Source organism: Argentina silus (genome assembly GCF_951799395.1).
Source record: "Argentina silus genome assembly, chromosome: 21".
In the NCBI taxonomy this organism is placed as follows: Eukaryota; Metazoa; Chordata; class Actinopteri; order Argentiniformes; family Argentinidae; genus Argentina; species Argentina silus.
Window position 1 is genome coordinate 9,910,450 of NC_139675.1, and position 24,011 is coordinate 9,934,460.

Genomic DNA, 24,011 nt, shown 5'->3' on the forward strand with positions numbered 1-24,011 from the left:
TGGATCGATTGTGAGATGAATGGTGATGATATTGCTTCAGTTGTTTGTGAGATGGGACATCATGCGTTGCATATTAAATTAGCAAATTAAAAAAGAATAAAAAACATATATGTATGTATATATATATATATATATATATATATATATATATATATATATATATATATATATATATATATATATATATATATGTATGTGTATATATATATATATATATATATATATATATATATATATATATATATATATATATATATATATATATATATATTCATCCATCATATCCATTGCCTTACTCCTTTTTTTCGATTGATTTGACAGTTGTCTCCGCTCCTCAGGTTGCAGGCCCACTGTAGGATGCAATGGGACTGCATCCTACATCTATTACAATGATTGATTCATGTATTCCATAAATCAAAGTCAATTAGATGTTATTTTGGTCAACAGGCTGCAACTAGATAATGATGATTGTTTACACAGTAATGGTGCGTGATAACTCAAACCAAGCCTTGCCCATTCGAGGAGGGGGGGGGGGGGGGTGCAGGAGAGAGAGAGAGTGGGCATGCAAAAGAGAGAGAGGGAGAGAGAGATAGAGAGGGAGGGAAAGAGAGAGAGAGCGAGAGAGAGAGAGAGAGAGCGAGAGAGAGAGATTTACCGTCCAGTCCACAACTGTTGTCCTAATCCGCCTTGAGAGGATAGGCTTAGTAGAACTACAGGTTGAAGTCGTTGCAGCCATATTGAACAGACATTTCGTTAAAAAACACATTAAACATTTTGTGGGAACATAAAGAATGATTAAACCTTTTTAAAACGGACTTGGAAACTGAATGTGGGTTTAGTCACTGGATTAATTAGAAGGTTATTCATTTTACTGTCTAATTTGGTAGCGATTTTATAAATCGTTGTAGATTATAGGATATTTATTGTTTAAGGATTTTGTCACCACCAAGTTTTCAAGATGAAGGACCGATTGGAACAATTGAAGGCGGTGAGTTTATATTTTGTTGCAATTTGTAGCCTATTAGTACCAGTCGCTTCATGGTATTGATTGAGATGTCCCAGCGAGGGACAACATATCCGACTTCATATCGTCGCCTCTCAACGTTTTCTGAGCACTATTAACGGTTAAGTCATATGTAAAGCAGAATTAGAGGCCTACAATATAGCCATTTACGTTGGAACAAATTGACTTTGTTTTTATAGGAGCGTTAAGATGTGATATCAAACATAGGACCTATGAGATTTTTCTAGGCCGATATACAATTGTTGAATAGGCCTATTAGCCCGAGATCGTTGGTAAACATGGTGGGCTAATTTGTAGTGCAGATAATAGCCTAACATTAGGCCCATAATGCTCAGGCACACTGTAACATGTGCCTTTGTAAAGATATACAATTATGTTATTCAGTAACCTGTATTAAAGTCATCTTAAATATTGTTGATATACAACGTGTTTTTAATGGTGGATTGCACAAGGTAATGCACGCAAAGCGCGTGTGAGAGAGGCGTGAAGCCCCGCACTGGGCTGCGCGTGGTCTCAAGCAACAGGTGCAATCAGTGGGCACGCATCATCGCCTGAGAACATTGTTCCCTCCTTGCTCTCGCACCGTTGGTTATCTGCTCATTTATAGGAGTTCAATAAAGTGCCACAGTCAATTTAAACGTCGTATCAGTTACTTTTTTCCTTAATGAAATGTATTTACGTGGAAGGGGCGGTGAAAGGGAGGTGGGTGGTGAAAGGAGGGGGTTGGGGATAAAGAGGGGGAGACCGAGGGGGAGGGCTACAGAGGACGATTAGGGAAAGATTCCTTTTTTTTTTTTTTGTGTCATCCGTGTATTAATTCACTGTCCATGCCTTCTCCAGCTAAATGTAACTTGAATAAAAAACACAATCCCCCACCGTCCCCCATGTCATGTCTTTATACACAAGTGTTTTGAATACCATATACATTACATAGGCTACAAAGGGCCGTGCTGAATGAGGAAGTCCATATACCTTTCAGATGAGCAGATCAGTAATGGGTTAGTAATGGTTCAGCAATGGGATTCTATCACCACCTGAAAAGGCTGATCATTTCCTCCCACTTCCACCCTCTTAGAACTTAGTTTGGTCGACATCTCATGGTCTACTCGTAAAGCAAAACATGACTAGCCAAGGTAAATTCTCTCATTTGGTCCCAATGGCCATTGCCTCCTGACCCTTGTTGCCACCATCATCACTGTGACACAATCATCATGAACTGAAAAGATTCAGATTAATTTACCTGATATCCCTGGCATTTTAAAATCGTCATTCCTAAAAAAAATGTTTTTAAAGACGTTATAAATGTGTGTTAAACCTATATACCTGTATAAACCTGTCTCTCGTGTGTGTGCGTGTGTGTGTGTGTGTGTGTGTGTGTGTGTGTGTGTGTGTGTGTGTGTGTGTGTGTGTGTGTGTTTCAACAGAAAAGTGATGTGGGTGGGGATGATGTGGAGATCCCAGTGGAGAGCCAAGCCTTTATGGATGACTTCTTTGCCCAGGTATTTCTGAGCAAACTCTACTGCCTCTGATAAGAAGAGTTTTGAATGGAATATATGCCATGTGTTTGCGTGTGTGTGTGCTTTCACCTGTGTGTACAGGTATTTGTGTGCTCCAGTGCATTGTATCACCATTGTGTTTTTGCGTGGGTGGTGTTTTCTCTGTGAGTCATCATTGTTTGTCTCTGTCTCAGATTGAAGAGATTCGTGGCAGCATTGATAAGATAGATGAGAGTGTGACTGAAGCCAAGAAGCAATACTCTATCATCCTTTCTGCCCCAACATCAGACCAGAGTAATCAATCATTCTCTCTCCATCTCCCATTCTCTCTCTCTCTCCTCTCTCTTCGCCCCTTCGTTATATCGGCCCATATTACCTCTCTACATTTTCATTTCGCATTCATCCTTTTGAACGTGTCAAAACCTTTCTGTTACAACCTCTCTCTCTCACTCTCTCTCTCACTCTCTCTCTCCTTCTGTTGTCAACAGAGACGCAAGATGCTTTGGAGGTCATCACCAACGACATCAAAAAATCAGCCAACAATGCGCGAAACAAACTCAAGAGTCAGTCCTTCCGCTCAAAAATATTTGAACCCACTTTGTATCAGCCATAGTCTTTTATCTTATTCTTACAACCAATGGGGAAATGAAAGGGCCAAAAAAAGGTTGTTGGGATGAAATGCAGTGTTCATTTGATGTTGACTTAGGGTTGTGCTTTTTAGAAAATGTTATTGAATGCCATGGGATGGAATACAGCTGTTGTATTTGTCGTTGTGGATAGCGGTAGTCGTTGGTAACAGTTGCATCCCGTCCCCGGCAGGCATCGAAAAGCAACTTGACACGAACACAGAGGAGAGGGCGTCGGCTGACCTGAGGATACGCAAGTCCCAGGTAATTCCTGCTGTAGATAACAACAGGCCTGGAAACAGATTTGCAGTTAAATGGATAGCATTAACTGGTCCTAAATCAGTTGTAATAGGTAGTACACTTACACATTCTTCCCTAGTCCAACTGTTAGATAGAATTGCCCGTAGACACTGATCCTCTGTCAGTTTTGGTGATCATTTTGGTCTTAATGGTTAAGGGTAGGATTTGTGGAGGGTAATTTGATCCTAGATATACAGTAGTACGCCTCATGGTGCTTGGAGCTACCATAACAAACCCTCTTCACTTCCTCCCAGCATGCCATTTTGTCCAGGAAGTTTGTGGAGGTGATGACCAAGTACAACGAGGCGCAGGTGGACTTCAGAGACAAGAGCAAAGGCCGCATCGCCCGGCAGCTTGAGATCAGTGAGAATTGAGGCCACATGAATCTTCATAGCCATGTTATAACCAGTCCTAGACAGAACACGCACTGTGACTGCTGGTGGCACTTATCCTTGCGATGATTTGTGTTTCACTTACTTTAGGCGAATGTGCTTATTGTAAGTTGCCCTGGATAAGAGGGTCTGCTCAATAACTGAAATGAAATGTCAATGTACTTTAGCCCAGACAAGTCAACCTTTCAGGGCCTGTGAGGCAGTGTTGAGAAGCCGTAGCAGTGTTATTAACCCTTCACTGCTCGTCCTCCACAGCGGGGAAAGCAACGACTGATGAGGAGCTGGAAGAGATGTTGGAAGGAGGAAACGCAGCTGTCTTCTCGGCAGGGGTAAGATTCTGGTTGTGTGTGTGTGTGTGTGTGTGCGTGCGTGCGTGCGGCCGTGCGTGCGTGCGTGTGTGTGTGTGCGTGTATGAGATGTACCACATGTTTAAGTTTCCTGAACGTGTGTTTCTTCGCAGTGTGTCTTATACAGTATACGTGTCTGTGTGTGTGTGTGTGTGTGTGTGGGTGTGTTAGTGACTTGTATGAGTGTGTGGGTTTAGGTGGGTTTATTCAAACCTCTCCATAAAGAACTCTCTCCTGTGTTTTCTGTAGATCATGGACTCGGGCATATCGAAGCAGGCGCTCAATGAGATCGAGGCACGACACAAAGACATTGTGAGGCTGGAGAGCAGCATCAAAGAGCTCCACGACATGTTTGTGGACATTGCCATGCTGGTGGAGAACCAGGTAGGCCTTTGATTGGTCGGTTGATAGCCGGGTAGGCCTTTCATTGGTCGGTTGATAGCCAGGCAGTCTTTTGATTGCTTGGTTGATAGACAGGTCATCTTTTGATGTCATTATTATGATGTCAGGACATTTTACGCAACTCAAGTAATGTGACCAACCTGTATAAATCTAGTTTCTATCTACATTGGTTTGGTTTAAAATCAAGTGATCAGTGAGCTGCAGAGACAATGCTGTGTTAAGTGTGTAGTGTGCAGATGAGTTCCTGAGATTGATGACCAACAAAGTGAGAATATACTGCATACAGTACACATACTTGATGGTCCTCTCTCTATCTTACCGGTGTGCCTCTCCCAACACACTGCCTTGCCCCTCTTCCCAAAGGGTGGCATGATTGACAGGATTGAGAGCAACATGGACCAATCAGTGGGCTTCGTAGAGCGGGCCGTGGCCGACACCAAGAAGGCAGCCAAATTTCAGCAGGAGGCGCGCAGGGTGAGTTGGGACAGAGCTTGAACCTCAATCCTATTACCGTCACATAGTAAAACATTGCCTCCTCAATTGATAATGCTTCCACCACTGATGCAGAAAATATGTCCCTCAGATCATGCAGTGCCACATGTAGTATTTCAAAATCTATCTTGGGTTATAGATTTTTTCTATGGTCAGTTCAAATGACTTTTCTGACTTTTTCTCTTGTTCTCTTTCTTCCCTCCCTTCCATTTCGCCGTTTTCCCTTTTTGTTTCCCTTCTTATTTTCTCCCTCCCCTTTGTCTCTCATCTCTTTCTTTCTTTCTTTTATTCTTTCTTTCTTTCTTTCTTTCTTTCTTTCTTTCTTTCGTTCTCTCTTCTGTTCTGTAGAAGCAAATGATGATCATGTGCTGCTGTTTGATTCTTGTAATCATCTTAGGCGCCTTTCTCTACAGCTTTTTTAAATAGGACAATACGGGTCCATGTCCGAGGCTTGAGAGCTCTGCTGTGTGCCACAGTGTTGAACATGTTATGGATTTAGTATACCTCGGGTCATACTGTATGCATTTACAGCAGGGGAGGCTGGTGGAGGTAGAAATCGGAGGACGGGCTTATTGTAATGCATGAATGGAATAAGGAATGGTATCAAACACACATGTTTGAAACCATTCCTTATTCCATTCATGCATTACAATAAGCCCGTCCTCCGATTTCTACCTCCACCAGCCTCCCCTGGTTTACATGTGTGATGTGGAGTGGGAGCGAACAAGTTTTTGGGGTGTATAAGTGTCTCTGTTTTTATGGGTGAGTGTCATGTTTTATACTTAGAGCAGAAACGGTCAGTGCATTAGACATTAAATGATGAGCTATTCCACCCTATCTCTCTTTCTCCCTCTCTCTTTCTCTCTGTTTCTTCTTCCTGGCAGATTTGTCTCAACAGCCCCCCTCCGTATATATAAGACCTATAAAGGAGAGTTTATGTAGGATAGCTTTTGTGTTTCTTTGAAACCTCACAAAACCAAGACAAGTAAGAGAAAAAACTGCCATGTCAAGTAACCTAATCATCATCACAATAATCTTACAATTGTGATGAAAACGTTTTTGTTTTTTTTAAGAATACTCCTTCACTGCTCTGTTGACAGCTAATGATCACAACAACCTGTATCAGAGGCCCATTTCATTATAATATGATATGTTGTTAATAATAGCATATTATGCATTTATTTGTTTTAATATTGACATGTGCATCACAAATGTACCACCAGGGGGCGTGCCTGTTTCGTTAAACTAAACTGCTAAATTTACAACCCCTCACGACACAGTATTTTTTAGTGATGTGAGTAGCCCGTGTGTGTTTGTGTCTTCAGTTGCAAAACGTTATAAGCCTGTAGTGATTTTGTAGGTATTTATATGGAAATTGTTCTCTGAAAATAAATTGCAAATCAGATTACAGCATTTTTGTAGCTGTGCCCTTGTGTTGGCAGTTAATAAAAGAAAGAAACATATGTTGCATGTTCTTTATGTGTCATTATTCAAGTCTGCAAGATTTCCAGTGATTACAAATAATTGCATACACCTTGATTATGATGAATATGCAACCTAAATACTTCAATGAGAATAGAACAACTGTCTTACCTTATTATAACCAAAAACAGTAAGGACCTATCAACAATTGTTGATGTTTGTGTTGTCACAGGAGACTTTGTAAGCAAATATAGTATGTCATTAGCAGTACCATTTGCATGTGAGATGCACACACTCCACTGTTCGTCGATCACAGAGTGAGGTTAATGAAATGTTCTTTTCTGATTAAGTCTGAGTAAGTCCAAAGTTGGAAGATGTCCAGTCCCTTTCGTGAAACGAAACGAGCTTTGACACATTACTCTCGCCGTCTGTATACAGTGTAACTGACATGCCAATTCTCCAATCGTAGCAATTCTGCTAACCATAGAGCCAATAGACAGCCTCTTCCGGATTAGACTACCATTTATGGGCGGGCTTGTTTCAGCGACCCAAGAAGTATCTACAAAACGTGTCTCAACAATGCCAAGGTTCAGGAATCAAGACTCGGCGAAGACAAGGAAGCACGCAACTCAGATTTGCGCCGTCGATCGTCACTGAACAGTTCGGCTGAATCATGGTGGTGTGTTGATACAAATACATTCTATTTTTGTAGATTCATGTTGTATGACAGGTCTGATAATTGTGTAAGGAGGTTGAGTGTTGAGTAACACGATGTCACCGAATAGCGCGATATTGATTGGTTGCTTTACTGATCCCTTCCATATGTTGACCAATTATTATTCTCCTCTCAAAATTGTCTCAAAATGTTGACCAATGAGAGCTTAGCTTGTTTTATAATGCCCATTGCAATTGGTCATTTAGCTGCTTTTTTATTTTTCGGTTGAATGTGTTGTCCAATGTTTATGGACATTTTCTTTTCCTGATTGGCATAAGTACGGACCTATTAGCGCCTCGCCGGCTTTGCTGTCATTGGAGCATTTTATTTTTGTAGGCGGGTCTTAGGAAAAACCAGTGGTGTTTTGTGACGAGATGAAAATGGCGGCGGATGCCTGACCACATTAACTTTATCGGATACAATACTAACAAAAGCCATTTTAAACCAGCGTTTTCGTGCATTTAACATCACCTTATGTCATACAACATGACAGGATAACTATACTATATAGATAACTATGTTGTTGGTTGAGATTTTTTAATGGAGAAAGCGGAAAGTTCTCTGGAAATAGCTAATAGTAAATGGCTCACTGGCTGTCGATGAATTCTAAACTTGGACGTTCTGTGTTCGTGTAAAGCACAGTTATGATAGCTATATGCTGAGAAAATATTTATCTCTTTCTGTAATATTTGCCTAAACGTCTTTCAAAGCGTCCAGGACTCAGGACAAACTCATTAAAAAAATAGACTGTTTTTTAAAGGGTATGTTGCCATCCGCTCGGTAAGCTTGCCAGCGGCGCACCGTATTCATGCAAGTTTAGCCAGCTATAAATAAGCTAATGCTAACTAATCCATTATTTCTACAGAGCGTATTGTTTTGGTGGTGCAATGCTTCCCTTTAATGGGGGATAGCTAGCGAAGCTAGCAAAAAAATGCTAGCGGTTTTATTATTCAATGTATGTCTATGGTTGGCGGTAGCTAATTTAATTCAAATGGCTAGTTAATTATTTGTAAAATGCTTTCAATACCGATTATATTCGTGACATGTCTATAATCAAGATTTATATCAGATGAAGTAACAGTGTGTCAAACTGTTGTTTATCATCTCCCCATTTTAAAACAGTACGTGACATTTACTATTACGAGTGGACAATCTAGCCGTTCAGTTGCTGGATGATACATTTACATTACGTCGCCACGTTGTTTGTTTACATTTTCTACCCGCGGCGTCTGTACTGTCAATTACGTCGCCGAAATTCAGGGTTTATTGCCTCCGAGTTGTTTGAACTTCGCGCCGCCCTAATCACACCAGCCGGACCGCTCTGTCAGGTGTCGCCCCGGTCCTCTACCGTGATCCGCCTCTAAAATAAACTGTCCCCAGTCACAAAACATAACAATCGAACATGGAAGATTCACGTCCACGATATAGCAAGCGATTGGTAAGTTATCGAGTTTGACATTCGTCATGCTTATCGCAGTATGGTTGCACACTTTGTCGTCTAGAAGTTGGCGATTAACTTATGAAATAACAGACTGCATTGGAAGGCATATAACAACATGTATGTGTGCGATTGATAAGTCAAGCCATTGTGTGTGTCATTCCTTGGGAAAATAATGTTGACCATATGGATGGATGGATGGATGGATGTTGCCATGACAATGCTGAGAGTAAGACATGAAGGATCCTCAATAGTCTGCCAAGACTCACTCTAGTCTCAGCATTTACATCCTCATGTCGTTGACCAACTTATACCTTTTCTTATTTTGTCTACCAAATAACTTATTTCCAAAACCAATATATAGCTTCCATCCACCCATCCATTGTTTGTCTGATGTATGTAGTTCAATTTGGCACTTCTGTCTTTGGATGAGAAAGCAAGGGAAACGATATAGCCGATCCCGCTGTCCTCAGATCCGGTGCATGTGTGATTAGTTGAGGGTATAGCGCTTGCTGGGAGGAGTGTGCAGCCTGTCAACAACAACAACACAAAAACAGAACGGAAAACATTGGGTTAAAAAAAAAAAAAGGAGAGGACCAACACTGCGAGCATGAGTGAATACAGGACAAGCGAGGCCAAAGCTGGGTTTTAAATCAAGAGCTAAGTTGTCCTTGGTGCATAAAACATACATTTGATAGTAGGAGGTCGATGTCAGATTGATAGTACAGTGCACTTTCTTTTGCATGTGACCATGGTTTGGGTTTGAGTCGAGAGAGAACCATTTACACCTGGGAAGGTATTTCAGTGGTGAGGTCAACGTGTTGTGATATAGCAGGTAGAGACTGAAAGGAAGGTGTTGTCAACCCCAGTTTGCCAGACTGGGATGTAGAAGTGGCAGCCCCATGAAATGAACCATGGATGGATATATTTATACTGTACACTCCTGGGGAGGTCTGTGTGTGTGTCTGGAGAGGGGGGACTTTGGAGTATGTGTGTTTTCACACAATGTTTGTTTTATGAGTAACATTTGAGTTTCAAACAAGAGCTGAACAGAATATTGCTATAAATCTCAGAGCAGTGACCAAAGCCAACCAAATGGTGAGGAGAGTGTGTTAATACACGTGTGTGTGCGCGCGCGCACACACACACTCACACACACACACACTCACTCACTCACTCACACGAATCAAGGCAGGACTAAGCCCATCATTCATCTGATGCAGAAAATAGGCTCAGTCATATCAATTATAGATGCGGTGAGATTTAACAGTCTTCCACTTATGGATGCAGGAATGCAAAGTAATTTTTAGTGCTAATTTCCATTTTGTGCCTCTGTATTCAAAGAGCTGTGTCTTCAAGAGGCATTGCATGCAACAGGGAAAAGGAGGGAAAAGGGGAGAGGGAGAAGTGAAGGTGTGGGGGGGGGGGAGTCAGAAGAAGAGGAGAGTGGTTAGAGAGGTCTGTGTGTGAGAAGTGAGAGAGGGAGGGGAAGTGCAGGAAGAACGATTTAACTGGAGAGGCTTACCATGTGAAGAGATGCGGAAACACTGATGGAGGGGGGGGGGGGGGGGGGAGGAGGAGACTGCAGAGGCGAGGGGATGACAGAGGAGGATAGACCGCAGGCCTCTTTTTTCCCTCTGAAAGAGAGGAGAGCGGAGGATGGAGAGCAGAGGAGAGGCGCTGCTGCGGTTCAGGGATGAAGGGATGTGGGAAAACAGGAGGAGGAAAAAGAAGGATAAAGAGACGAAGAGGAGGAGGCGGCGGAGGAGGGATGTAATGGTGACACTGAAGGTGCGAGGTGTGTAGTGTCTCCCTTCTCCTTCCCACAGGGTTCCCTGAGACGCTCTGCAGGGGAGAGAAAGGACGGGAGGAGAAATAGGAATGGAGGGAGGGGAAAAGGCAGATGTGCCGGATTGCTGCAGAAAGAGAGGGGTGGCAGCTCTGCCGCGTAACCCCACGAGCCCCACTCAGCCGTCTGTGTGAATCACAGAGACATCGCTGTTCCGTGCTGCGTCTGTCCTTGGCTTACCCCTGCTATTTGCTTTGTCGGCGTCATCGTTGCGGGTTACGGTGGTAGTGGTGGCGGCGGCGGTGTGGTGATTGATTGGCGCCTGGGTGATCAGGGAAGTGGTCCAGACAGGAGGCGGCGGTGGCGCTGGTGGTCCCCAGCCAGGGCGTCTCCCGGACGGGTCCGCCGCCTCCTCCCTCCCTGCCCTGCCCTACCATGGTGATCCCAGCTGGATTACCCCGGCGTAATATATCCTCCACCTCTGGGAATGCCGCTGGGATGCTGATACCAGCTTGTCTCCTTCCGTTAAAGGCCGTTCCCACCCCCCCACCCCCTCCGTCGTTGCGGCGCGGCGTTGTCGGTGACAGTTTGCTGTGTCACTGTGTGTCTGTCTGTCTGTCCACTGCACTGGGCACAGGCCCAGGGGAAGCGCAGACTGGCGCAACGCAACACAGCACTGCAACGCCCTCTATCCATCTCTCTCTCTCTCTCCGTCTCCTTCACCGAACCCTGGGAAGAGAACAAAGACCGCTGGCTGGCTGCAGACGGATAGCGTTTATTCCGTGGAGGTGGTCTCATTGGCTCGTTGCTGGTCTTTGTGAAAGGCTAGGCCCAGAGGATTGCAGTGGCTGTCTGGCAGATGAGCAGTGAGGTTGCGGAGGTGCGGTGCGGTGCCGTCATGTATCATTGGTTTCCCCCGCTGAAGCGGTGGATTGAGCTGTGCGATGCTGTGTGTGGTGGGTCATTGGCTCGTTGCTGGCAGGCAGACATTTGCGGTGCTGATGATAGGGGAGGTGGTTTGTGTTTTTATTTTTTTTCAGGGAGGCTGTGTGTGTGTGCGCGTGTGCACATGTTCAAATGGAGTGTGTGTGTGTGTGAGAGACTGAAATTACATCCACAGACGTGTCTGTCTTATTGTTATCATTGAGCTTCATGCTGCTGGACCCCCCCCCCCCCCTCTCTCACTGGGTCAGATGGTGCATTGCCATAGCAACCGGGGTACACTTGGTGATGAGGGAGAGTTGGTGATGTGGACGTGTGCATGTACCTACACGCCTTAGTCCTGTCTCTCTCTCACGCACGTACAGGTCTGAAGCGTTTGCATGCGTGTGAGAGACAGACAGGAGAATGAAACTGGGATGTTTGTCTTCGTGAACAAGCCACAGAGATGTAGGCTGACATTTGTCAGGGTTTTTTCTTTTTGGTTTGTTGTTGAAAATGGTTGAATAATTCTCTTTTTTTATACCGTAAAGGCTTCAAAAGCCTGGTGGAGGTAGAAACCGGAGGACGGGCTCATTGTAATGAATGGTATGAGGAGTGATATCAAACACACGTGGTTGATGCCATTCCTCATTCCATTGAATGAATTTCAATGAGCCTGTCCTCTGATTTCCACCTCCACCAGCCTCCCCTGGTCCAAGGTATAATGATGTTACTACCTACATTTAGATTTTACTTAAAGTTAGCATGATATTAGGATGGACTAGAGCATTATAAACCATTTGTCTGTCCTGGGTTGTGACTGGACCAGACCATTTGTCTGTCCTGGGTTGTGACTGGACCAGACCATTTGTCTGTCCTGGGTTGTGACTGGACCAGACCATTTGTCTGTCCTGGGTTGTGACTGGACCAGACCATTTGTCTGTCCTGGGTTGTGACTGGACCAGACCATTTGTCTGTCCTGGGTTGTGACTGGACCAGACCATTTGTCTGTCCTGGGTTGTGACTGGACCAGACCATTTGTCTGTCCTGGGTTGTGACTGGACCAGACCATTTGTCAGTCTGAACCATTGGAGCAGCAGCATCGTTAAGAGGCACTGAACTATTGACAGGCAGATGGAGGAGGAGGAGGAGGAGGAGGAGGAGGAGGAGAGACTTTGGGTCAGGGGTAGGGGGCAAGGAGGTGGGAGGGAGGGGGAGGAGGACTAGGCCATGGCCTATCCCCTTTCATCTCTTCTGCCCTAAGGGCACTCGGTAAAGAAAGGATTCTACTACTACCCACACCCTCCATCTCTTTCTTCATCCCTCCCTCCTCCCCCATCCGTGAGGGAGGGGGTCAGTTTGAAGGACATTGCCGTTAAATGTGATTATCAAGTGTGTGTGTGTTTCCCTTGCTCCTTAATGGTTGTATAAGAGAAGGAGACATCAAGGTCAAAGCGTGAGCGCAGGTTTCTCTTTTGTAGGAAGGAGGACAAAGACAAATATTGTGTGGGATTTATTGTAAGCATTGCCAAACTCAAATGTCTGTAAGTAGCATGAAAATGTTACCGAAAAAACTGCTGATAGAAATAAAAGTAGCAACACAGGGATTTTAGTGGTTGTAAAAGGTCGACTCTGGGACAAGACGTCACGCCAGGAATTCACAGCGACTTTTACCAAAGACGTTTGGAGGAAGTTGATGACTTCGCCGCACGCGCAGCGTCACGATATGCGCGCCGGAGTCGAGTCTCGATGGTCTCGTTTTTAAAATGAACTCTGGTCCTGTCGCTCTTTTCTCACTGACGTCCTATCCCAGAGTCCGTTTTTTAAACTGCAGAAGAGTGTGAGGTTAAATCTGTCTCCCATCTCTCCCTTGTCCTCTTCCTCCTCCCTCCCTTTCTCTCCAGCGTTCGGGCACGCGGCGAAGGTACCATGACGATGGCATCTCGGACGACGAGATTGAGGGGAAGAGAACCTTTGACCTGGAAGAGAAGCTGCGGAGTACCAGGTTCACTTCCGACAGGGTCAAACACATGGAAGGCAAAGGTGAGATTATGATTTTGACAATATTGGGGACTTTCTTCAAGTACTGTTTCTGGGGTATCTGTGGACCATGATTTAAACATATAGACTACATAAGGTTGGGTTTCTTTGAGATTATTTGAGGTAATTGTGTGTGTGTGTGTGTGTGTGTGTGTGTGTGTAGACCTCACATTTGAGTACATCCAGAGAGGTGGACTGAGGGACCCCATCGTCTTTGAGAAGCCAGACGGACTAGGCATCAAGTACGTGTTCCTCCTCCCAAACCAAACCTTGCCACTTCATTGATCAAATTTCAAAAGTCTCCTCTTGTCCCCCCCCGTCTCAAAACTCATTGGAGGAGAAGATGAGCAGGGAGGAACCTCAGACCTCCAATGAGTTTTGAGACAAGCGAGGATAGAGGAAGCCTGGTTGTCTGTGGCTCAGTTGGTAGAGCTTGGCGCTGATGACGCTTAGGTTGTGGGTTCAATTCCCGCTGGGACCATATATACAGAAAAACATATGCACTCACTGCAATGTAAGTGTCAGCTAAATGGCATGTTTTAAACTCCTTATTTCTTGTGTTCTCTCAAGGATGCCAGATCCAGACTTCAGTGTGAACGACGTCAAGATATTTGTTGGTAAGATTTCCTCCTCCTACTCCTCCTATATCCCTTCCACAACTCTTTCTTATCCGTCCGCTCTCCCTCTGTCACTATGCTCTCGCTTCCTCTCTGCCTGCTTCTGCATTTCTCACTTCTCCCTCTCTCCTCCTCACCCTCTCCTCCTCTCACCCTCTCTCCTCCTCTCACCCTCTCTCTGTTCACCCTCTCCTCCTCTCTCTTTCCCCCCTCTCAGGCAGCAGGAGGATGATAGATGTGATGGACGTAAGCACTCAGAAGGGCATTGAGATGTCCATGGCCCAGTGGAGACGCTACTACGAGACGCCGCCCTCCCAGAGAGACAAGCTCTACAACGTCATCAGCCTCGAGTTCAGCCACACCAAGCTGGAGAACCTGGTCAAACGGCCCGCCTCGGTCAGTCTCTCACACACACACACACACACACACACACACACACACACACGTACACCCAAATTCATGCGCAGCAATCTCGATAACTTTCCTCAGATGTATTTTCCTGATACAAACAACCTGGACAAGCGAATGAAACAACCCCTCGTCAACATTTTCGGTGGACAAACACCCACCAAAAACACTACTGTAACTTGAACCTATCTGGCTGCACTGACCTTGTCCTGTGTTTCCTGTCAGGTGGACATCATCGACTGGGTGGACAACATGTGGCCCCGGCACCTGAAGGAGCGCCAGAGAGACTCCACCAACTCCATCACTGACATGCAATACCCCAAAGTCCAAAAGTAAGCATCTGTCTTGATCCTGTGAAGATGCAAGTAGTACTGGCCACCATGTGCTTTAGAAGAGCTTGCCATGCCTTTTACAGTTAAAGAGACAGTTTAATATTTTACAGCTTATAGTTGGATGGTTCCTTACATTGAAAGTAGTCCATGGGCCAGGAGAAATTGTAATGTTTAAATAGCCGTTACTAACTAGCTAACTTTAATGACCGCTAATAAAAAAAGGGTTAGTGAGAACGAGTTAGAGAAGAATATATATAATATAACTTCTCCTCATCCTCCTCCTCCTTCTCCTCTTTGCTAGGTACTGTTTAATGAGTGTGCAGGGCTGCTACACAGACTTCCACATAGACTTTGGAGGCACGTCTGTCTGGTACCACATACTACGAGGAGGCAAGGTGAGAACGGATTACGCTGTTCTCAGAACCGCATTTCCCATAATCCCTTGGCGATTGAAAACCAAACACCAAATGGACACAAAAGTTGTGTGGCGTCTGAACCTAGGTTCTAGGAACCTAACTCTAGGTAGCATATTAGTACGGGTATTGGGGACATATAGCTAACAACGCCGAAGCACATCTTTGGGTCTTAGAAAAGAGTAACTCTGGAACCCCCCCCCCCCCCTATCAGGTGTTCTGGTTGATCCCGCCCACGCCTCAGAACCTGGAGCTCTATGAGAACTGGGTGTTGTCAGGGAAACAGGGAGACATCTTCCTGGGGGACAAGGCCACCGACTGCCAGAGGATCGAGCTGAAGCAGGGATACACCTTCATGATCCCCTCAGGTATGCGTACGCACACACACACACACACACACACACACAGACATCAAACCATCTGTGAGTTAAACTTGGTGTGCGTCTGCCCCTGCTTCCCAGGTTGGATCCATGCGGTGTACACGCCGGTGGACACCCTGGTTTTCGGGGGGAACTTCCTGCACAGCTTCAACATCCCCATGCAGCTGAACATCTACAACATCGAGGATCGAACACGGGTCAGCCAACCACCTCCGCTACCTCCACCCCTACAGTCTGTGGAGCACGGTTCACCTTATTCACACTTATACACTCATTCCCTTTCATGAACGCACACGCACACACACACTCTCACACACTCACTCGCTTCCTTTCATAAGCACACACACACACCATAGGGAAATGTGGAGCCCTCCTATTGTACATGGTCACTCACTCCTCTTTCCTTCTGTCATGTCTCCTTCCTGCAGGTCCCAGCAAAGTTCCGCTACCCGTTCTACTATGAGATGTGCTGGTATGTTTTGGAGAGGTACCTCTTCAGCCTGACCAACACCTCCTACCTCACGCCTGAGTTTCAGAAGCACTCCCTGGGCATCGGTCAGTACCACAGACCCCCCCCCCCCTTCTCCTTCTCCACAGACCTCCCTCTCTCCCCACCCCCCTTCTATCCTCCTCCTCCACAGACCCAGTTCATCATACGTATCCCTTCTTTACGGTCTCTCTCTCCTCCTTCCCCCTCTCCCTTTTCTTTCTTCTAGGTCTAAAGAAAGAGCCCTCCACATGTGAGACCCTAAATGGTCACACAAAGGAGGAAAATGAGGAGGAGGATGGGGCGCCTCGCCCTAAGCCAGGGGTCAAAGTTCACCTGACGCCCTTTGAGCTGGAGGGGCTGTGGAACCTTCTGGGCAAGCTGGAGTCTCTGCCCTCGCAGAAGAAGTGTGTCCCCGCGGGAATACACAACGCACCAGCACTGCTGCACGACATCAAGGTAACGTGTGTGTGTGCGCCTGCGCGCGTTAGTTCAAGTTTTTCTTGTGTGTCTGTCGGTCTGTCTGACCTTGTCCTCTCTCTCTAAGGCCCTCCTGAAGGAGCACGCCAACGACATCCCTAAACTGTCCTACACTGGGAAGCCCATCGTCAAGTGGCCAAAGAGGGTCAGTGGAGTAGCTACACACTGCATTCACAAGCCTCTTGTGCTCATATTGACACGCTCAGACTCTCCATAGTGCTCAAACCATAGAAATGGAACAGTTCTATAGTACTAGTTATAGATCACTATTTCTATGCCTATCGTTTTACATCTATAGTTATATCAACAGTTCTATATCTATAGTTTTAGGTCTATAGTTCTTGTTCTGTACCTATTGTTCTAGTTCTGTAGTTCTTACCTGATTTGAAAACCAAAGATCATTGAATCCGCTGTGAACTGAAAGTTATGGCTCCGTTCCATCGTTGGGATGATTCTGCTCTGACCCGACTTTCCTCCCCTCCCCTCCCCTCCAGCCATCGTGGTACCAGCCCCCTCCCCCTCCGACCCCCGTAGGGCGCCCCCGTCTGGCCACTACGGTGGTGACGCCGCGGCCTCAGAAGCCCGCCTCCTCCATGTCGGTGCTGCGGCGGCGGCGGGTGCGGTGTAAACGCTGCGAGGCGTGCGTCAGGACCGAGTGCGGCGACTGCAACTTCTGCAGAGACATGAAGAAGTTCGGCGGGCCGGGCAAGCTCAAGCAGACCTGCGTGCTGCGGCAGTGCCTGGCGGTGAGGATAGAGAAGAGAGACACACACACACACACAGAGAGACACACACAGAGAGACACATACACGCACAGAGAGACACACACAATACCACAAATAGTTTTCAGTCCAATACTGCTGCGCTTCCTCTTTCGGTCGTAACCAAATGTGCTAGATAGTATGAAACATTTGTATCCAGAACCCGGCTGTCACGGCGCCATACAGCGTCATTGTATCAGCAGACACCCGACAGACTCTCTCTCCCTCTCAGCTCCTTTTAACTGTCCCGTCTCTCCTCCAGCCGGGCCTCCCCCTCTCAGCCGTGTGTGAGATCTGTGAGGAGGGGAACCAGGAGGGAGGGTTCTCCTTCACCCTCATGGAGTGTTCCAACTGTGCAGAGATAGCCCACCCTGCCTGTCTCAAGGTAACCCAGCATCTCACACACACACACCCGCCCACCCTGCCTGTCTCGAGGTAACCCAGCATCACACACACCTGACCACCCTGTCTTGAGTGAGTTTACCATCTCAATTCGGTTACACCAACACTAATACCATCCTTCCCTCTCTCTCTCTCTCTCTCTCTCTCTCTCTCTCTCTCTCTGTCTGTCTCCCCAGGTGTCAGGAGATGGAGTGGTGAATAAGGATTTGCCAAGCTGTTGGGAGTGTCCTAAGTGTGTTCTAGGAATCACAGACTCTGAGGTAGCCTCCTCTCCTTTATCTATCCTTTATCATACACACACACACACACACACACACACACCCACCCTTAAAGCTATAACCCGGCTAACAGCCGTGACTCTCTCCCTGTGTGTCAGTCCTCGGGCAGCGATGATGACAGCGGGGCGTCGGTGGGCCCCCTCTCCTCCCGGGGGTTGGGGTTGGGGGGGGACGAGGGCTGGGGCTCCTCCTCCCTCCCCGTGGCGCCCCCACCCTCCCAGGGGCTGCTACTGCAGCAGCGTGCCCTCAAGCGGGCGGGGGCCCCGGGGCCACGGAGCAGGAAGAGGGTGAGAGGCTCCGCCTACCGCCGTCCCCCTCCGCCCGTTACATCATCATCACGCGCCCCCCCATCGCTGCTCTGACTGATGAGGGTGGGGAGAGGGGCGGGGCTTTGAGCTCCACAAACGCTGGTCCAATGTCACCCTAACCGCGGGTAACCACCCCTGTGCATTGGAGGAGCAGCAGTTGTGGAGCGGAAAGCCTCTGTGGCCCCAGACACCCCCTGCATGAGGGGATGAGTGAGTGAGAGAGAGAGAGAGAGACACGGCTTATTTGTGATGTGAATGTGGTGTTTTGTTTTTCGCAGCTCAAGCACATGTTTAAGGAGAAGTCACAATGCAGTGTTCACGTCTCTTCGGCATTGAGACTATCTCTCTCTCTCTCTCTCTGTCATTTCAGGTGAAGGGGGACAAAACCAAAATGCTGCAGTTGGTGAGTACGCCTCACTGGTGAACACACACACACAGCGTGAATGGAGGACAGAGCTAGAGCTTTGATCAGGCCTTCAAAGTTCAAGCCTGACCCGGGCCTGAGCCTGACGTCTTCCCACCCGAACCCGGCCCAAAACCTAAACTGGAAATACCTTTTATAAACCCCAACCTGAACCCTAATCATGACCCCATCGGGTTGGGATGAACAAATCAAAGGTCTAGACAGAACATCGTTAATTTCTCACCAACTCATTTTTTAACCCCCCTCTCTCTCTCTCTCTCTCTCTCTCTCTCTCTCTCCTCTCATTTTCTCTTTTTAGAAACGCAAGTCATCCTCACTCGACGGACGCAATGCCAAGATCTTCCGTCGCCGTGGCCCCAGCCAAGAGGACGACGACTCAGGCAGCGACGGCGGGGACGAGGAAGGCTCTCGGGGCGCCGGCAGGAAGCTGTCGACACACCCCAGAGGCAGCACCACGTCCCGAAGAGGCTATGGCGCCGGGAGGAGGGGCATGTGGAGGGGAGGGGTCTCTCACCGTGGCGGGAGAGGGGGCGGCCTGGCGCCGAACTCCGCCCTGAAGATGAGGCGTGGTCTCGGGGTGCGGGGCGACCGGGATGGGCGCCGGGAGAGGGGCGGGAGGGTCCGGCTCAGGGGAGGGGCCAGGATGCAGAGGCGGAGGGACGAGTCCGAGGACGACGACGACGATGATGATGACGATGACGACGACGATGACGACGATGATGATGACGACGATGAAGACAGCGAGGATGAGCCTCGGCACGCCGTCAGACTGGACAAAGACAACAGGTCTCGCCGGAGACGGAGGAGAAACCACGACGATGACGAAGATGACGAGGACGAAGACGAGGATGAAGACGAGGAGGAGGAGGAGGAGGAGGACAGCGAGGAGCGGGACTTTGGAGGGGAAGACGAGGAGATGGACGATGAAGACGAGGACGAGGAGGACGACGAGAACCGGTCGGACTCTGAGCCGGAACCGCCCGTCCTCCTGGTCTCGGACCTGAACGACGACCTGCTGAACGGCTCCTACCTGACGGTGACCCTCCAGCGGCCCGCCAGGGCCAAACGCCACCCCGGATCCATCGTCCCCAAACTCGAGGCGGCCATGTCCTCCCGGACCCCCGGCACCCAGGGCTACGTCCAGCGCAAGACCCTCCAGAAGACCCGGCACAAAAACGGCCCTGCCGGTAACGGCCTGGCCCAGCCCAAAGTGGGTCGGCCGCACCGCCACCACCGCCACGGCGACGGAGAGAGGGAGCGGGACACGGCCTCCCCTTCCTCCTCCTCCTCTCACTCCTCGGCGCCCCCCACCCCGCCCCCGTCCTCCTCCTCCTCTCACTCGCCTCCCTCGCTCCTGACGCTGCCCTCCTTCAAGGACGTGGGGAACGAGCGTGGCGGGGAGAAGGAGGTGTGGGTGTCGGTGTTTCGCTACCTGAGCCGGGCCGAGCTGGGCGTCTGCATGACCGTCTGCAAGGCCTGGTACAAGTGGTGAGTCACAGGATAGCAAGGGGTTTTTGTTACGCTCACATATTATTATTTTTTTGATTGCCCTCTCGAGAACGTAGGGTGAGGGGTCCCTTCTGTCCCTTGGTTACTGTTATTATATTGTTAGACACTAGAAAGACTGATTGTGAATATTGGGATGGATCACATTTCTTGTGTGGTGTTTTTTTTTTGGGAATGACCTAGCTCGCCTTCACTCCTTCTGAACCCCCCCTCCCCACACACACACACACACACACACTCTTCTTTCGCACTCTGTCTTTCTTGCTGGCCCCCCAACCTTCTCTCTCTCTCACCTCTCTGTAGGAGTTGTGACAAACGACTGTGGAGTCGTATTGATGTGAGTCGCTGCTGCCCCCTCAGCGCCCAGGCCATCGCGGGCATCATCAAGCGCCAGCCTGTCTCTCTGGACCTCTCCTGGACGCCCGTGTCCAAGAAACACATCACCCTCCTCATCCACCGCCTGCCAGGTACACAAACAGCCACACTGTTCACTTAGACAAATGTACTTATTGTCAGTTGCTTTTGAATTAAATGTGAACATGTAAAATGGACTATAGCCCCATCATCTACCCACTAACATTGTTACTATAACCCTATCTACTACTAACATTGTTACTATAGCCCTATCTACTACTAACATTGTTACTATAGCCTTAGTACCACTAACAATGTTAGTATAGCCTTAGTACCACTAACAATGTTACTATAGCCTTAGTACCACTAACAATGTTAGTAGTAGATAACATCAAAGCTGTAGTCGTGGAACTGTAATATTTAGGAATCTCACTGCAAGATGAATACCCAAATGATTCCTGTTTCCATTTTCCCTTCTGTCCCTGCTTCTTTGCCTGCTTTTTCCACTCATTGTTTTCTCTCTGTACCCCCCCCCCCCCCCCCCAGGTCTGAAGGAGTTGATGATAGCAGGGTGCGCCTGGTCATCCATGTCGGCCCTCAGCACCCCCAGCCTGCCGTGCCTGCGCAACCTGGACCTGCGCTGGGCCGAAGGCATCAAAGACGCCCAGTTCAGGGACCTGGTCACCCCCCCAGGTCAGTCCCCTGTGGGCTTTACACACGACAGGGCCGACCTGAACCATACCATACCATACCATACTGTGCTGGCTTGCTGGCATACTGTTCTTTCACATGCGTGCATCCACCATAGCTGCTGAAACAGTGCTGGAAAGGACAGTCAGGCCAGCCTAGTACAGCTCAGCTCGGTTTGGCTCTGTAGTTTGAATCAGGGGAGAGATCGTTTTCATATCAATTTTGCTTCCCTCCCTGGTGCACTTCCCTGGAGCTTTTGTGAGAATTCCACAAAGTGTGTTGACGGTTTATTCACAAGGCCTGAAAATGGTCCCTCCAGGATGCGATTCACAAGATGTGTTTTTAATGTTGGAGTGGCCTTATTTAATTTGTCCCCCTCGGTGAGGAAGGCATTATAAATGCAATATGGTTAGAGATGATGTTAATCTATATGTTTATGTATAGGTATATGTATCAATTCCTGTAGGCTGTACAGACGTGTGTGTGTGTGGACCATGTTGGTGTGTTCATGGGGCATGCAAAGCCCTCTCTGACTGCCTAGCTCTCCAGTGAGAGGAGATTGTGACATGCAAATACATTCACTGCATATCAGAGTGCTGTAGGAATAGCCATTCGTATCTATAGAGATCTGGTTGGTGTGTGTGTGTGTGTGTGTGTGTGTGACCAACCCTCTCTCCCTCTCCTGGCTGTGACTCTCGGAGAAGGTGTGTGTCTGTCCGTCCCCAACCAAACAACCAACCCTTTCTCCCTCTCCAGGCTGTGACTCTCGGAGCAGACTGCGGGGGATGGTGGTCCTGCGTCTGGCTGGCCTGGAGATCAGTGACTCTACGCTGCGTCTGGTCCTCCGCCACATGCCCCAGCTGGAGCGCCTGGACCTGGCCCACTGCAGAGACCTCAGCGACCAGTCTGTCAGCCTGCTCACGGCTGCAGGGACACACACACGCAACACACTCACAGAGCTCAACCTCGCAGGTACCACGATGCACTCACACACAGATAAGCGCCCACACAGGTGTTTTTTTATTTGCGTGTCCAAGTTTAAATTCTTTGTGATAGTCGTCTGGTTTGGCCAGTTTCTGTACCAGGTGGTATTTATGAGTGTCTGTCTCTGTCTACCTAAGAGCTCTTGAAAAAGGCAACTAGCCAAAAACATCGAGCACTGTCTCGCTCTCTGTTTGATTTGATTCAATTATAAAAAGAACTCAAAAGTATAAGTTCATAACCCATTCTGGAGTGCGTCCTGTTTTCTCTCATGAAGTTATTGCTCTAAATTCAGGCCCGGCACCCTCGTAAGGCACATTAAGAGATGTCTTGAGAGATTTTTTTTTCCGGACGACGCGCAAAAGTACCTCACTCTGTCTGTCTCTGTGTGCCTCTCAGGTTGTAACAAGCTGACGGACGGCTGTCTGGCGTACCTGAAGAGGGCGACGGGCCTCACCCTGCTGGACCTGCGGGGCTGTAAGGGCATCACCCGGCGCGCCTGCGACACCTTCATCTCCGACCTTTCCCACAGCGCCCTCTTCTGCATGACGGAGGAAAAGCTCATCCAGAGGATATCCTAGACCCACTCGCTCGCTCGAACCCTCCCCCCCAACCCCCCCAACCGCCCCCCCACTCCCCCCAGCAAGAGCAAGCACTCCAACTGGAAACTAAAGCAGGAGAGAAGACTCACACTCCCCCTTTAGGGAAAGAAGAGGAGAGAAATGGAGGGGATGGAGAGACTGTGTAGGGACAGGGTCAAAGGTGATTCTGTGTTTGTTATTTGTGAGGGTGTGGGTGGGTGGGTAACTTGAGGAACAATATAGCACAGAAACACATGGGTGTTCACAAGGGAGCAAGGCTGCATCCCCACACATGCAATTGGGCTACAAACGGAGCAATTTGTCGATGGGATTGGTTCTGTGTAAAACTCACCACACAAGGCAGAAGCAGTGGATGTGGTGGGGTTAAAATAAGCATTAGACAACTCCAGCCAATCAGGGTTGTAATTTGAAAGGGAGATGTGGGGTTGGGAGGGAGGACTGCACTGAGGTGGAAAGACACTATTGATGTCCATTAGGGTATGTCTTGTGTTCAGATGTCTGTGGACACAGGACAGCGGTCCGCAGCACAGGAGGGGATGGAATGCCCTGTGGAGGACAAACAAGTGCTAACTACGGACCCCCCCCCCCCCCATATCATCAACTCTTTCCTTTCTGTCTGTCCCTCTCCCTCCTCATCCTCCCGTCTGTCTAATACGCACACCGCAGCCTCAGAGAAATGTACTGTATCACCTTTTAGTTTTGTTTGTGTCCCTCACCACGCAGTGCAGTGGGGTTGGTAGTTTATTTGAATTCCTTCATTTTGACAGAGCCTCACCTGTAGTTCTCCTGTTTTTTCTCCTCTTTGTCCTGGTGTTTATCTGGAGACGTTTTCCTTCTTTCCCTTTGTCTTTATTCAGGTGTGGGCTATAGGTCCACGCCTCTACTGTCCCTATAATGTTATAATCTTGAACTGCAGGAGGACTTTGTTCTTGGTGAATTGTTTGTTGCCCTCTGTGCAGTGAATACATGGGACTGTACACCTGTAGCATTGCAATCAATGATTATAATTATTTTCTGAAATGTTTTACAAATTCTTTTTTTTTGTTCATTTGTGGTTTTTACAAGAAAAGTTACAAAAAAATAAAAAAAACATCTAAAATGTTTGTGGTTAAACATGAAATAATGCATTGTGAGTTACAGTAGACAGCTAGCATGTTTACAGCAAGGTAAAATGTTTAAACTTG

General features: G+C 47.8%; 2 protein-coding genes across 3 annotated transcripts; both read left to right on the forward strand.

Annotated features, from left to right (window-relative positions):
* Positions 1-958: 958 nt before the first annotated feature.
* Positions 959-5,505, forward strand: stx3a (syntaxin 3a; the record flags this gene model as incomplete). The annotated part of the gene is made up of 10 exons (XM_083692625.1): positions 959-988; positions 2,449-2,523; positions 2,715-2,814; positions 3,009-3,083; positions 3,340-3,410; positions 3,701-3,809; positions 4,094-4,167; positions 4,435-4,569; positions 4,951-5,061; positions 5,428-5,505. 10 exons carry the CDS (start codon positions 959-961, stop codon positions 5,503-5,505), a joined length of 858 nt encoding a protein of 285 aa, XP_083548751.1.
* Positions 5,506-7,039: 1,534 nt separating this feature from the next.
* Positions 7,040-23,969, forward strand: kdm2aa (lysine (K)-specific demethylase 2Aa). Of its 2 annotated transcripts, none has more exons than XM_083693234.1 (21): positions 7,040-7,180; positions 13,269-13,407; positions 13,568-13,646; positions 13,975-14,021; positions 14,239-14,417; positions 14,655-14,761; positions 15,063-15,156; positions 15,389-15,542; positions 15,636-15,751; positions 15,983-16,109; positions 16,271-16,500; positions 16,589-16,666; positions 17,016-17,267; positions 17,545-17,667; positions 17,861-17,944; positions 18,641-18,673; positions 18,993-20,182; positions 20,504-20,667; positions 21,101-21,247; positions 22,001-22,216; positions 22,625-23,968. In XM_083693234.1, exons 1-21 carry the CDS (start codon positions 7,175-7,177, stop codon positions 22,804-22,806), a joined length of 3,747 nt encoding a protein of 1,248 aa, XP_083549360.1. In that variant the 5' UTR covers positions 7,040-7,174; the 3' UTR covers positions 22,807-23,968. The 2 variants fall into 2 exon arrangements, with proteins under 2 accessions (XP_083549360.1, XP_083549359.1); XM_083693233.1 differs by lacking the exon at positions 7,040-7,180 and adding an exon at positions 7,614-8,654 and having other exon boundaries at positions 22,625-23,969.
* The last annotated feature ends 42 nt before the right edge of the window (positions 23,970-24,011 follow it).